Source organism: Pelobates fuscus, chromosome 5 (assembly GCF_036172605.1).
Source record: "Pelobates fuscus isolate aPelFus1 chromosome 5, aPelFus1.pri, whole genome shotgun sequence".
NCBI lineage: Eukaryota > Metazoa > Chordata > Amphibia > Anura > Pelobatidae > Pelobates > Pelobates fuscus.
The window spans coordinates 274,876,895-274,892,390 of record NC_086321.1 but is presented as its reverse complement, the minus strand read 5'-3'; the positions used below and the strand labels follow the sequence as shown (position 1 = coordinate 274,892,390).

The 15,496-nt window shown below is 39.6% G+C and overlaps 1 protein-coding gene across 1 annotated transcript in view; it reads left to right on the top strand.

Moving 5' to 3' along the window:
* Window positions 1-15,496, top strand: part of ZCCHC7 (zinc finger CCHC-type containing 7) — a 129,610-nt gene that overhangs the window by 60,885 nt on the left and 53,229 nt on the right. The window contains exon 3 of the mRNA XM_063457269.1: window positions 12,911-12,954. Within this exon, the coding sequence (XP_063313339.1) occupies window positions 12,911-12,954 (44 nt within the window). The remainder of the gene's footprint in view (window positions 1-12,910; window positions 12,955-15,496) is intronic.

The following is a 15,496-nucleotide window of genomic DNA, read 5'->3' as shown; positions in this document are numbered from 1 at the left end:
CCCCTCCGTTATTTATTTATTTCCCCCCCCTCCCTTGTGCTACCCACTCCGGCAGCTAAAGGGTTACAAAAACCCTTTAGTTACCTGATTCCAACTCTGATGTTCCTCTGCTTTTGGTCAGCACTCCGCCTCCTCTGACATCATCTGACTGGAGGACCTAATGCACGAGTGCTGTGAATGCATTAAACCCTCCCCATTTAAAACCCTATGGGGTTTTCACTGACACTGGATGTCCTCATACAGAGCGAGAAGACACCAGTGTCCTTTAAGGGACTCGGAGTCTGTTAGAATCCCGGAAGCGCCTCTAGTGGCTGTCTGACAGCCACTAGAGGCAATCTTTGCCATGCAAGGTAATTATTGCAGTTTCTAAAAAACTGCAATGATTTATACTGCAAGATTAAGTGGGGCAGGCAGGGACACTGAACCCAGAGCACTTCAATGAGATGAAGTGGGCTGGGTGCCTCTAGTGTCCCTTTAACCCCTTAAGGACCAAACTATGGGAATAAAAGGGAATCATGACATGTCACTCATGTCATGTGTCCTTAAGGTGTTAAGCTAGTAAACACAAGGGAAGAAATACTTGGGTTAGCTTTGAGAGCTGAAATACAACTCTGAAAAGGAATTGGTAAAAACCTGTATTAACATTTTAACTAGGGAATGTGCTTCATCTATAAATTTGGCAGTGGGATTGAAGACGCTGTCCTTCAAATGTTCTCTCTTCAAACAAAAATACCACTACCATACTGAGCTCTGCTGATAGTGCTAACAAAGCAGTTATTGTCAGAGAAAGAATTGAGAATGATGTCTCCTCTGATATTTAAGCTAAAACATTTTAACAGTGAATAAGAGTTATGTAAATTCCATTTTTGCCATTCCGAGCAGAGCACCATTGTCTGCTGAGTCAGGCATTAAAACTGACATTGGAGCACTTCATCTCATCCATAGCAATGACACATCTCTCCCCTATTTATAGCTGAACTACATCATAGATTTTATGCAATATAAACTCACAATGTTTTCCCAAAAGAAAAACATGTTCCTAAAATTTTACTACCCCTGTATTAATGCTCTGTTATCCAGCTGGTTAGAAGTAGTGTGCGTTAAAGTACACATGGAAGTCCAAGTTATATCCTGTATTATAGTAGTATGCTCTAGCCCAGGCTTCCCCAAACTCCAGCCCTCCATAAGCTGCTGAACTACAACTCCCATAATTCTCAGCCTATTTATTTCATTCATAGAATCATGGGAGTTGTAGTTCAGCAACATCTGGAGGGCCGGAGATTGGGGAATCCTGCTCTAGCCAGATGAAGGCAAGTATTGGGGGCATACCCTTGCTGCCTGGCGGTTGCCTTCTCCAGTAAATGTATTCTGAAGTGACCAGCACCTTCGCATACCTCCCAAGCCGCCTTTTTTAAAATTTATTATAGCTGTATTGTAAGCAAACTGCTCCAGATATGGTTTATAAGTAAGCTAGCAGACATGGTCATATAATAATATAGGTAAAGAATTATGTATCATTTTGAATTTGAGAAAGAGAGAGATATTTTATTAACAATATATGTGTATGCGTGTGTGTGTGTGTGTGTGTGTGTGTGTGTGTGTGTGTGTGTGTGTGTGTATAAATTTCCAAGGGAGGTAAGAATTAATACAATTTTTTTTTTTATTTTAATTGCATTATATAAAGAAATAATAACAAATCTAGAGTGTAGAACCTCAGTGCTCTTGTAAACTTCTGTGAAAGTGCTGAGCGTATCCCAAAAACCCTGCGCAGCAGTACTATCCGTAGCATGGGCTTCTGATAGTACAGTTTGTCTACTGTAGAAAGTTAAGTGCTAAACTAAAACGCTCAGAATCCTTTTCTGTGCATCATTGACAATGGGGCAAGAATGGAAAGGTTGATGGGAGGGAGTAGTAAAGACCATATCTGAAGCTGGAGTACAAATGTAACACTCATGGTAAAGGTGCCTGTGCATACTAAAATGTTCATCTGTGCATATTGTAACTTTTCAGTCAATACTGTAGCTTGTGATCGGTTTACCTAAATTTGTAATCTAACATAGCATACATTAAAAGTGCTGTATTTGCTTAATTTTGTATGTTTGTTTAGGGGCATTACTGGTCCTACGAACAACAAGCAAATTTGTGAGACTAGCAGGGTTTCATAACTTAGTTTATTAATTGTTAGTATGACCAAAATTAGCGGTTATGTATTTTTTTTTTTTATTATTTTTTTTTTCTGAAGCTCATTGCTGTAGAGACTTTTGCAGTTTAGTGCACGCCACACAGTTTTATTTTAAATCAGCTTATTAACACTATTATTATTTTATTATTTATATAGCGCTGTACAATGGGTTATTCCATATCCCGTGAAATTAGTATTAATAGTTTTCAAGGCAATACCTTTTTTTTTTCTCCAATGTATTGTTGTTATGGCATGCTCCCATGTGTTTGTAGAGCCTGTTCTCTCTCTTTTTTGCTGGGCTGATTCATTCTGTGTATTTCCAAGACTATCTGTAAACAATTACTTGCACTTTCGATTTGTTTTTCAGCTTTGCCAAAACAGTGTGTGGCAATGTGCTTAAATGCCACGGGCTTGTGGCTGGTAATAAAAGGTGTCTTCTTTAACTTGTTTATTTCCTGTTTAATCAAGTTTCTTGTATAGCTATTTAATGAGTTGTATATCCATCAAATTAGTCAAAGGTCTGCCTTAAACAATTTCTCACTCTCTTTCCCACCTCCTCCAAACTTGCTTTTGTTATGTATTGCCTTGCTAATCCTTGTGTTGAGCAGTATCAGACATCACCTTTCTTGGGGGCAGATAGTCCACTCTTCCGCTTTCTTTGTCCTCTTTTTTCCCTTAATAGGAGAAGTCAACAGGGAGGACAAAAAGAGACTGAAAGTTGTATTTAATCGGGGTCAGAGGGGTGGTGTTCAGACTGACGGGCCCACAGGCAGACTGGTCTTTTATGCTCGCCGACACAGATGGCCCAGTTGCATTCATCTCAGGGAAGAGAATGCGACCTAGTCAAAACCATTGTAGACCAGCATCGTTACACTTGAGAAGGGTTGCCAAGGGCAACAGACAAGTATCACTAGAACCGTGTGATCAGCAGACTGCGCCATTGAAAGCATTGAGTTAAAGCATGGTTCCCCTGGCATGTTGATGCTCATGTGGGTTGCATTAACTTCCTTTTATTAGACATAATTTGTTTCCGGGATTCTTTTGCCTTCTCTGAGGCTTTTTGTGACTGCACACAAGGAAACTGTTTTGCTTTAGTTGGTCAATACCAATGGCCCTTACTTAGCATACAAGAAAACAGTTTTGCTTTGGTTGGTCCATGCCAATGGCCTTACTAAGACTAATCTATGGCTTGGTCATGACCATACATTGGATTCATTTTCTGCACCCTCAAGCCATGAATATTGATAGCTGTTCTGTTTCTTCTGGCTCAAATAGTTTGTACCTTAAATGTAGCACAGCGGAAAGGTGTAACCTTTTTTTTATAGCCAATTTCCTTACGATTAAATACTGCTGCTGTAGTACTGCATGATGAATACATGTTAAGTTTGCCACTTGATTTGTTTAATAATAGTGTTACCATGTACATATAGGTTACTTTGAATGCCAAGACTTTGTCTGGAATAAATCGGTACTGTCCACGTTTGGATGACTTACATTTTCTTTAGGGTCTGATCAATTGTGGATCATATTTATTTCATTACATCAAAGAATATTTTTAAATAAATCTTTTGTTGTAATTGCAGGAATTGCTTCTTAAATGTTTGTGTATTTTTGAACTAGCCTGAAATGAATACAGTTACAGATATACATACTTGTCTAATTTGAACGGTTACTCCAACTCTTTTTATCATAAGTATATTTTAATTTCATATACCCTATTGGGCTTCAAGAGTGTCTATTCTACTTTTTTTTTTTATCATAAAACCATGAAAAATAAAGCTAAAACTATAAAACTTTCAATCCAGCACCAGCAAGGTTCTTCCATGCACTGTCCTTCAACTTACCATGTCACTCCTGATCTCTCTGTGGTCCAGTCAAGTGCTTCTCATATAGAAGCATTTGATTGAACTAATGTCCAGGCTCAGAGCACATGCGCATGCTCTGTCCCTGTCATGGACTCCGACATCTCTGCCAGCGTGGCTGCACTCAAACATAGCAGCCACACGGTCAGAGATGTTTTCAATTTACCTGGGACTCTCCAGACAGCTACCCAGTCTCCCTCAGTTCCGGTTCCCAGCGGGTGCGATGTTCTTAGGAACGCCAGCCGCTGCGAACCGGACTTTTATAATGAACTTGCCTTTGCCCATATCAAAGATGGCGCTGACGTGCATGTGGCATCATGTCATGGACGCGCACAAACATTTTGGGGTCAGAGGGCAGAGACAGCCAATTACAGACTAAGGAGGGTTACTTAAATTCAAATTACCTTTTGTTCAGTACCCTGTCATGGTTTCCCTTAGTTTGTGATCCGAGAGTTTGTTCCTGAGCGTTTATTTCTGGTTATTGATTTTGGCTTTGTTTTGACTTCCCTGATTTCTGGTATCTTTGACTTCTGGATTTCCCTCATCGTTGTGTCTCCTTCTGTATCCCTGACCTCGGCAAGTATTCTAAATATTCTCTGGTACGTTAAGTCCGGCCATTCTAACGCCTGGTAAGACGTGTGATATAATTCTGCGTGCTGGATCAGCTAGTATCCTGACAGTCCCAGAGAGAGACGTGAGACAACAATGAGCTACAGATAAAGCAAACCAAAAACAAAACCGCCAATTTTGGTCCTACTAACGATTAAGAAGTTAATTCATGAAACCCTGCTAGTTGTGAAGGGGTGATTAGAGGGAGATAATTAAAAAAAAAATTGCTTAAAATGCGGGGAGGTAAGGAGTAAGGGAAGGAGGGTGCAGCACTGGCTGCAGGGGTAGAAGCTCACTATAACTCATGTGTGTGTGCTGACCGAATTGACATTAGGTGCAGCGTTATAGGGGTCCTATAAGGAGATGTTCAGGTGCTCTTTTTATATAGCTTAGATTTTGAACTTCAGTATTTCCTTTTTGTAGTATTTGACTCTGAAGTCGAACCATGGAATTCTACTCATTGTTTATTTGAAGAAAGTATTTTATGTAACTATCCGTATGGTTTAAAACCAGCATTTTAATGTGTTTAGCAAAGTGCATACTGTAACAAACTTTTTTTTTCCTTTTTCTTATAATTATGCCCGAGGGTGAAACAAAGGTTAACTGAAACTTCTGTTCTCTACCTGAACAAATCAGCAGTTTGTGGAGGAAATCCCATTGATGGCTAAAAAGAGTGACAGACTCTATTTAAAGAAATCCAGCAACTGTGTGGCAGGCGAAGCATGCCATGAATTTAACTCTTCCTGTGGTCCAACATTGTTGTAACCCACAAAAAGAACAGAGGATAAGCATAATACTTTGTACAGCAAAGATTAGACTAAGCGTTTTTGGGGAATTTTTAACCTTTTAAAGCAGCTTTTAAAATTCAATGCGTGGAAGATATGAAAATAAAATGCACCCAACTGAACATTTATTTAGGACTTGTACGCAAGCCTCCTTTTCTAATGATACCTCCTCCCCTCGTGCTGTCTCAGTTGGAGTCCCCCAAGGCTCTGTCCTTGGTCCCCTTCTATTTTCTCTTTATACTGCCTCTCTTGGATTCCACTACCACCTGTACGCTGATGATACCTAGCTATATCTCTCCTCCCCGGACCTCTCTCCTGTCGTCCTGCAACGTATCACTGCTTGCCTTTCTTCCATCTCTGACTGGATGTCCTCCCGCTTTTTGAAACTCAATCTCTCTAAAACTGAGCTCCTTGTCTTTCCTCCTCCTAATACTGATCCTCCTCTTTCGCTCTCCCTTCAAGTTAGTGGTACCCACATAAGTCCATCCTTGCAAGCGCGCTGTACTGGTGTCATACTTGATTCTGGCCTCACCTTTGAACCTCACATCCAGTATGTTGCCAAATCCTGTAGATTCCAACTTAGAAACATAGCCCGCATCCGCCCCTTCCTAACAAAGGATGCTACCAAGGAGCTTGTCCATGCTCTAGTAATTTTCCGCATGGATTATTGTAACCCTATCCTGATTGGTCTTCCCAAAAACCATATTGTACCGCTACCGTCTGTAATGAATGCTGCCGCCAGACTGATTTTCCTTTTTAGTTGGTGCTCTCACACCTCACCCCTCTGTCAGTCCTTACATTGGCTTCCAGTATGCTATAGGAGTCAATTCAAGATACTAATTCACACCTATAAAACACTGAACATTTCTAGCCCCTCTTACATCTTCTCACAGATCCATAGGTATGTCCCTTCTCGGTCTCTCCGCTCTGCCCGTGACCTTCTCCTGTTCATTGTTTGCACCTTGCAGGACTTCTCGTGGGTAGCTCCCTTCTTATGGAATAGCCTGCCTACCGCCATCAGACTTTCCCCTAGTCTTCAATCATTTGATTGGTGTCATGGTGGTAGGAGTCTGTATGTGCAGCATTTACTTTTTGTGCTGGGGGCTAGTTGCACCTTCGCACATGTGACTAAAGCTGCCTGTCCGTTCTCTGCAAAAAATACATCTGGCGTGCGCTTATTCCTTGAAGACAGCACGTCTGCAAGGAGATGCTTGATTTCCCCTCCCTCTCTCCATGCAGTCCCTCTTCACTCCCCCTGCCTCCCTTCGCTTTATAAACTTGAATTTTTTCAAAATTTTTTTTTTTTTTAAAAGCAACTAAAGCCTTCCCTTCCCCCTCTACTAGCCATCTATCCCTCACTGTCTCAGAGCCGGTGAGAAAGGTCCAACTAAATACTTCTGTCACAAGCATTTGATTGGACCATGCATTGGAGGCTGTGACGTCAGACAAGGCAGGGAGAGGAGTGCCAGGAGCTTTGCACCGTCTCTGAATTCAAGGTAAGTTTACAACTTAATTTGCTGCTTTATAATGAGGGGGCCTAATTAGAAATGCCTTATAGGGCATTCTATATTTAAAGAGCAGAAATATGAAAAAGGGTTTAACTACCTCCTTAATGCTGAAAACACACGACACACCCCTTAAGGTATGTACCCAGCATCCGTCTAGGAAGGAAAACCGTTGAGCTGTAAGGAAGAGTTGTGTTTATGAAGATCTACGCATAATTCAACAGAAAAGTTGCCTCTGCATTAATGAGGACAGGTGGGAAAAAAGTTATAAGTGAAAGCGCTACGGAATCTGTTGGCGCTATATAAATGGCAATAATAATAATAAGTAGAAGGATGTTGTTAAAATAGGAAAGTGGTTTCAAATAAGCACATGATGATGTAAACATCAGGCAAGTTCCATACTAGAGAAACAGAACTGTGTTAATGAGATTGTTTGGAAATTGCTTATCAGCCACAACTCGAAGGGAGGCTATAAGTGCTAGGAATACAAAGATGGCAATCCACTGGGACTAAACATTTGGGAGGAATTATAGCTGCTGACATTTTTACAGATCTCTCCAGCGATAGCGTATTATTTACAGATTGGAGCTCTGTGCACTATACCCTAGCAATTGACTATAGCTTTTTTTTTTAGTGGTTGGAGTCTCGCTTAATACATTAAATACATTACCAACACTTTTTTAAAGTGACACTATCACTTGGGTGGTGATCTGTCAACTGCATGGCAGCACCAGGATGGAGACTGTCATAAGAATCTATTGCACATACTACTAGAAGATGTTGTTTTCCATCAATTGCCACGTGTCCTGATGTATGACGACTTATCATTTGTAGCCTAACTCGCAAAGTGTTCGTAATTTCCTATTTTGTTATTTTTGTTTTTAGTCCTAACACAACACTTATGAACACATATTTCATATTTAGCTTACAATAAATATTCCAGATTCCTGTTTGTTTTCAAATATTTAGAATGTTTCATTTATTTCAGTTATTAGTACAAAACGAGTGTCCGTTTTTTCACATTCCTAAAACATTGACATTTTTTACAATTCTTATTTTGACTAAAGTGCATGAAACTGGGCATAACGGCTCACACTATCCCAAGTATCCCATTTTAAGTGATGCCGCGAACTCCATTGCCAGCAGTGAAAGGTGTACTTGACACATTTCTCTACCCTGCCAAACTCACTACTGACATAGGCACATAATGCTGGATCAGAGAGATTACAGATTTTTGAAGCTTTAGCAGCAGGACAATGGCACAGTTTGTCTAACACGAGTAGCATGTCTCACCGTGCACAATTAGCATGGGGGCCCGGCACCTTTTGTTTTCTGTAATTCCAACTGCTTCAATGGGGATCTTCCAATTTCTTGATGTTGCCTTTTGTAAAGACACTAAAGAACGTAGCAGCTAGAATCTCATGCTCCAACCATTTTGATTTCAAAACAAATGTTGTTTAATTGAATGGAGCAGTGTAACAACGTAGCACACCATTGTTTTAGTCTTTAATTTTCCTCTGTGATTACAAGAGGTCAGTGCCCCCTATTTAAACAGTTATGTGCTACTCGCTGTATTGCATAATAATTCATGTGAGCACGGCAATGTGGTGTATTTGTTTTGTTTTTGGCAAGCTCGTGTCATTTGGGAGAGCATTAAAGCTATACCATATGCACATACTTGCCAGGCATTTTTCCCTTGGCTTTCTTTGTTGTTGAAGTGTTTCAACACATCAGTGTATTTTATTATTTTCCCCGTTTTTCACCTGTCAACAAAATAAAAAATAGAGATTCTAATTTTTTATGGAATGGAAAGCACAAAGTATTTTGTGTAATACAATGACTGTAACAGTTAAATTACACTATGCTGAGCGATACAGGTTTGTTACCAGCAGTGAGGACTTTTAAATTGTGCCCCAATATTGGCTTTATTAATCCAAATAATTTCCAGAATTGCTATTGGGAGAAAAATTCTGCTGGCCAGTTGTCAAATGTCTCCACATCTTGATGAATATAAGCTTTTAGTGTTGGGTATCTACCAATATTTTTAAGGGTCATCCCCTGACTGTCTGTCTGACTGCTTTGCGGTATTCTGCGTTTTGCTTGTGTAAATTTATATTTGAAATGATTTTCTCTCTGCTTAAAGTGAACATGTAAAAAATGACACGGTATCACTTTCCACATAGCACGCGTGTGAGTATATATTTTTGGAACTTATTTTATTTTCTCTGGTCAGCATAAAGGTTTTAAAACACATTTATGCACACAGCCTTTTTAGAGGCTATACAGAACGTATTCATTTTGCATCTTTATGCTGCAATTATTTAAATTAGTTTTCCTTTAATATATATATAGAACCGAAAAAACAGAAATATTATGTTGACATATCTTAACCCTTAACTCAGTACTTTGTTGAAGCACCTTTGGCAGCGATTACAGCCTCAAAAGGATACTGTAGGCATCATAATAACTTTTTAGCTTAATAAAGCAGAGTGGCTGTATAAATCATGCCCCTGCGGTCTCACTGCCAGATTTATCACTTTTATTTCTATCCATACAGCCCTAGCCACACCTCCCCTGGCTGTGACTCACACAGCCTGCATGAAAAAAATGGATCATATACTTGCTTTAGAAGTTTTTCTTTCCTGCTTTGTAAATTGAACTTTAATCACACACAGGAAGCTCTTGCAAAGTCTAGCAGGCTTTTAATAAAGCAGGCGATATGAAATTCGAAAATCGGTGGACAGCCATTATCAGGTCTCAAATTTTTATTTTTATTTTTTTTAAACTTAAGTCTGGGCTCTGGCTGGGTAACTCAGTGACATTCACAAAGTTGTCCCTAAGTCAGTCTTGCATTGTCTTTGGCTATGTGTTTAGGCTCATTGTCCTGTTGAATGGTGAACCTTCAGCCTAGTCTAAGAACCTGAGCATTCTAGACAATGTTTTCATTAAAGGACCACTACAGGCACCCAGACCACTTCAGCTCAATGATGTGGTCTGGGTGCCAGGTCAATCTAGGATTAACCCTGTCTGCTGTAAACATAGCAGTTTCAGAGAAACTGCAATGTGTACAAATGGGTTAATCCAGCCTCTAGTGGCTGTCTCATTGACAGCCGCTAGAGGCGCTTCCGCGCTTCTCACTGTGATTTTCACAGTGAGAAGACGCCAGCCTCCATAGGAAAGCATTGAGAAAGTTTTCTTATGGACTGGCTGAATGCGCGTGCGGCTCTTGCCGCGCATGTGCATTCAGCCCATGACATCGGAAGGAGGAGGAGAGTCCCCAGTGCCGAGGGATCCCGGCGCTGGAGAAAGGTGAGTGTTAACCCCCTTCCTCCAACTTCTGCCAGGCGGGAGGGGCACCCTGAGGGTGGGGGCACCCTCAGGGCACTATAGTGCAAGGAAAGAGTTTTTTTTTTTTTCCTGGCACTATAGTGGTTCTTTAAGGATCTCTCTGTAGTTTGCTGTGTGTATAGCTTTTCCTCATTGCTGACCAATCTGCTAGTTCCTACCTTTTAATAAAAAAGAAAACAAAAACACCAACGCATGATCCTGTCACCACCATTCTTAACTGTTGGGATGGTATTGCACATATGACGAGTGGTGCCTGTTTCTTTTCTTTTCTAGACATGATACTTTGATTTGAGACTAGACAGTTCAATTTTATTTCCTAGAATCTTGTTTTTCGCAGTCTTTCATGTGTCTGCAGTGAGGAGAGGTTTCCACCTGGCCAGTCTGCTATAAAGGCCAGATCAGTGGAGTGTGGCACCAATGGTTGTCTTTTTGCAAATTTCTCCCATCGCCACACAGAGTGAGTTCTTTGGAGCCTCTCTTACCAAGGCCTTTCTCCCCACATTGCTCAGTTTGGCCAGCTGTAGAAAGAACAGTGGTTGTTCCAAACTTCCTCCACTTGTGAATTATTGAACCCACAGTGCTCTTTAATGTAGCTGAAATTTATTGTACCCTTTCCCAGATACGTGCCACCACACAGCATTGTCTCTGAGCTCCGAGGGTAGCTGGTTTTGTTTTTGTTCTCATGTGTATTTACAGCCATGAGACTTTGTATAAAAAGTTGTGTGCTTTTCCAAATAATGTCTAAGCAAATAAATTTGTCACTGGTGGACTCCAGTTACAGGGTAGAGAAATTGGAAATCTGAGCAAAATTTCATGTGTCAGTCAAAGAGTCTGAAAACTTACATAAATATGATATATCTTTTTATTTTAAAAAAAAAATTATATTAATTTAAACAGGTTTAAAAATTATTTTTTTCTTTGTCATTATAGGGTGAGTGTAGATTTATATGGAAATTATTTTAAACAATTGTAGTACAAGGTTGCAACATGTAAAATGAAGGATTCTAAGTACAAGTATAGACCGCATCATTCTATAATGTTTAAAGAGGACATCTTATGCCTAATTAAATAGCTACATTATTTATTACTTGCACTGTTGTTTTTTTTTTTTAACCATTTTTTTTTCTTGTTTTTGTTTGCATCAAATTCATATTCTGGCATTCAATACAAAGTATATAAGTTATTTAAGTTATTTTAATACAGAACATATGTAGTTTCTTAATTATCACATCCTACCTTGAAAGTAGGTTATATTTAAAGAATTACCAAAAGGGGACGTAAAGCGAGAATTCAACGGTGTGTTTCGAATTGAAGGTTAAAATAGCAGAGCTGGAAAAATTCTCTAAGTCAGCTATGTTTCCAGTTTGGCTACTTTGAATGTAAAATTTAAATTCACTTTGAATTCTCACTGTAGTGAATCGGTGCCAAGTTATTGAATATACTGTGAGAAATTGTAACATCTTTGACAAACCGGATAATATCAAAGATCTGCGCAGGACGTTATCTTGTCTAGGGAAGCAGAAATATACTTTTCTGGAAAAATTAAACCGTCTATTAGATATGTTTAAATACAAAATCAGGCAGTGAGATTAAACTTGTATGATTGGATGTATTACTTTTCAATTATGTTGTAATTTTACACTGGTTTGGTAAGTTTTATGTTGAATGTTACAAATCTGTATAGTGATTTATTTGTTAATATTAGGAGATATAAATGATATATTCTTAATGTATACCTTGTTTTCAGTGTTTGTGGCATTTCCTCTTTGATAAGTGCTGTGATTAAGTGCTGCTTACAGTGAGTTTGAGAATTAGATCAATACTGTCAATCAAACCAAATATATTATCTATGAAATATTTTACCCGGAAAGATATATTGAGATTTCTCTAGTTTTCAAGTATGTCCTGGGTCCACAAAACATTGCATTGATGCATTATGGTACAATAAAATACAAAAACAATATTAATACACAATATATACCAAATTTAACATAGAACAGGTAGGAAATATATAATCAACCATGATACGTGCATTCTTTTTTGAGGTATGTAGAGAGGGATCTCTTAAAGCACTTTAGGCTTGGGGAAGATTTTAAAGTGTGTGGATAGTTAATTATACTCTAATGAAACCTTGAAGTATTTTCTGATAACTTACGTTTGTGACCCATAGCATTAGATTGCTTTTTCAAAAGGATTTCCCCATATTCTTTCCAAATTTAGAAACCCCTGTGGAGGAGAATATGGGACCATTGTGTGTAGTCTTTATGTCTTTGGAGACGAGTCCCATTATTCTAATTTGGCTTCAGTCCAGAAACAAAAAAAAAATCATTAATAGATCATACATGTATGTAGCTGGTTCACTGCATGTGTGCAGAAGATTACACTCCTAAAAGGACACCAGTGTCCTGATAAATGTCATTTCTAGAAATATTTTGGACATTGTTTTTGTTTTATGTCTTGGTGTGTCCTTTTAACATCTGCCATTTCCAAAAATCTTCCACTGCTTCATGTAGTTAAAATAGTTATCATAATACTAATAATAAATATATATTGTATAATCATATTTGTATCAAAAAATGAAATCTCACAATTTTTCTTTCTTTTTTTTTTTTTTTATAGGTGAAGGAGGAATTGACTGGTCAATTGGTGAAAGAGATACAGAGGTACAAACCTTTTTTTCCAGCATATTTTTCAGTAATTTTTTTCTGCAGTTTAATATATATTTCTTGTGGCAATTAACTTAAAGCCAATGAACATTATATATAACATAGGAAAGATTAATATATATATATATGTTAAAATATTCCTATAAAACGCTACTCCCCCTTCTTACCTTCACCGTGGCGTTCCTTTCACTCGTTTCTCGGCAACCTATACTTCCGGTTCCGGGCCCCGTTCGAAATTCCCGCCAGTCAACCACCTTTCGCCAAAACGAAACAAACAAATCCTCAGGTATTTGGCGAGGATAGCTATTCCCGCTGTTCGGGCATATCTCTCCCTACTTATGTTCGAACAAAACAGACGAACGATTGCGGTTCATTACACCTGCTGTATCAGGTCCATTAGTTTAGCCACCTTAAACATGGCTAATTCGTGCATATTCTGTTACATTATTTTCTTTCAGTTTGAATAGAAAGGATCACTGCCAATTAAATATTTTGTATTCATATTACAATGCAGCTGGCTAGCTGTTCATGGGGGGATTTTCCCCTAAATATTCCAAGTTAAGGCTGGATTAATTAATTATAAACTGCGAGTTACTAATTATAGTGGTTCATGCAAGTACCATTATACCTGTTACATTATTCTTAGTAATTAGGTATTCTACTACTGTCATGGTTAATTAGGCATGTAGAAGGGGTTACTATCTTGATTTATGTATGGCATTTTTGACAAATAATTATGGGATATCCTTTCCATTTGATGACCTTAATTTCAGATATCCTGAAGGTCATTCTACCCTACAGGCCGGACTATCTGTTCGTTATTTTCTCCTGCATTCCTGTCTGGTATAAAAAAAAAAAAAAAAAATTAACATTTCTCTCTCTACTAATTGCCTCAACATGGCCACGCTTCATCCATAAGACTGAGTACCAGGGAACGGGGGCTTGATTCCCGCTTTGCCTTCGATAGGCCACAGCTTTACTCGACCAGGTCCATCATACGATCTTATCTGAAACTCGCACTACCTGTCAATATGCAATTTGATTCTTTGTTCACTGCTGCTGGTATCAGGCATAGTCATAGACACCTTTTGTTCATACCTCCTCCTCTTTCTCTCGGATACTACCACTCCTAAATATCATAGCATCACCATGGGAATTCCTTTCGGGAATGTAGTAACAATCTCTAGACTTTCTAGCATGTTCGGTTCCTAGGTCACAAGTACTGTCAGCACTAATCTGCAGGGAACTCCCACAATACAATACTTAGGTGTTTTATTTACTTTGTTGTAGGTCTCATAGGGAATCTTTGGTCACGAGAAATCACAATTTGTGGTTGGCTAGGCACGTTTCATAGTTTACTCATATCACCCCTTCATCAAGCCCCCGTCCAGGGTTAGAGAACTGGCTGTTCAGGGTTAGGTGCTGGTCCTATTATAGTTGGTCCTGCGAGGCCAACTCCCCAATCTAAACACAGAGATTTTCGCCCCTCGCCCCAAATCATAGTTAGAGCCTCGCATTCACCCACCTATCAGGTTTATAGTTAGGCCCTCCCCTGTCACGGCCACACGTTTTTGAATCTTTACTTTCACCGAGAGGCCAACACCCTGCCACCACGCTAGTGGCTCGAGCCCCATGGCCCAAATCATAGTCTCTCACCTGCCGCTTGGCAACAGGTGCTATTCGAAAAATTAGAATATCGTGCAAAAGTTAATTTATTTCAGTAATGCAACATAAAAGTGGAAACTAATATGAGATAGACGCATTACATGCAAAGCAAGATGGTTCAAGCCGTGATTTGTCATAAGTGCGATGATTATGGCTTACAGCAGTAATCATCCCTCGCTAGCACACCCGCTAGGCCTAGTACCCCTGTTAGGCATTGTACCCCCTATGAATTTCAAGAACCCTCCACGCCAGGGTCATTAAGGTCCTGGGCTATCCCCAGGATCTCGGCTGAACTGTGTCGGAGGAGCATCCCCTTCCCAGCCACAGCAAGGAAAGCGGAACTCTTCAAGCTGCTCATAGCTCATCCTGAGGATTCTGGGTTTGGTATAAGCTCACAGGGGCACAACTCAAATAAACAAGGAACTCTAGACACCATTTTGGCATCTCTGCAGTCCATAAATGATAGACTGACAAAATTGGAAAATGCCAGCCTTGCTCTGATAGATCCACTTCCCGTAGGATCTGCACAAGCACTTGCACCTTCCAACACGCAGGGTAGGACTCCTGCCTCACTTTTCACCCCTCCACCCACGTAATTACCCCAGCACATATGTACCCCACAGCTCTCCGCCAGGGCATTCTCGATGGGAAAGACTTAAATCTAGTGCTAATAGCCTCCCAGGACGTTGTGGAAAACAGACTGTACAATTACGGGGACTTAGCGGTTGTAATGAAGGCTAGAGACCCACAACTGAACAAAAAATTCACCATCCCCGAGTTTGTCCTAGCCTTTGGTATTTATAGGGACGTAATATGCTCTGTTTACCCACAGCGCTGGGAAGAACTCGACTTATACATGCACAAATTGGTGGAC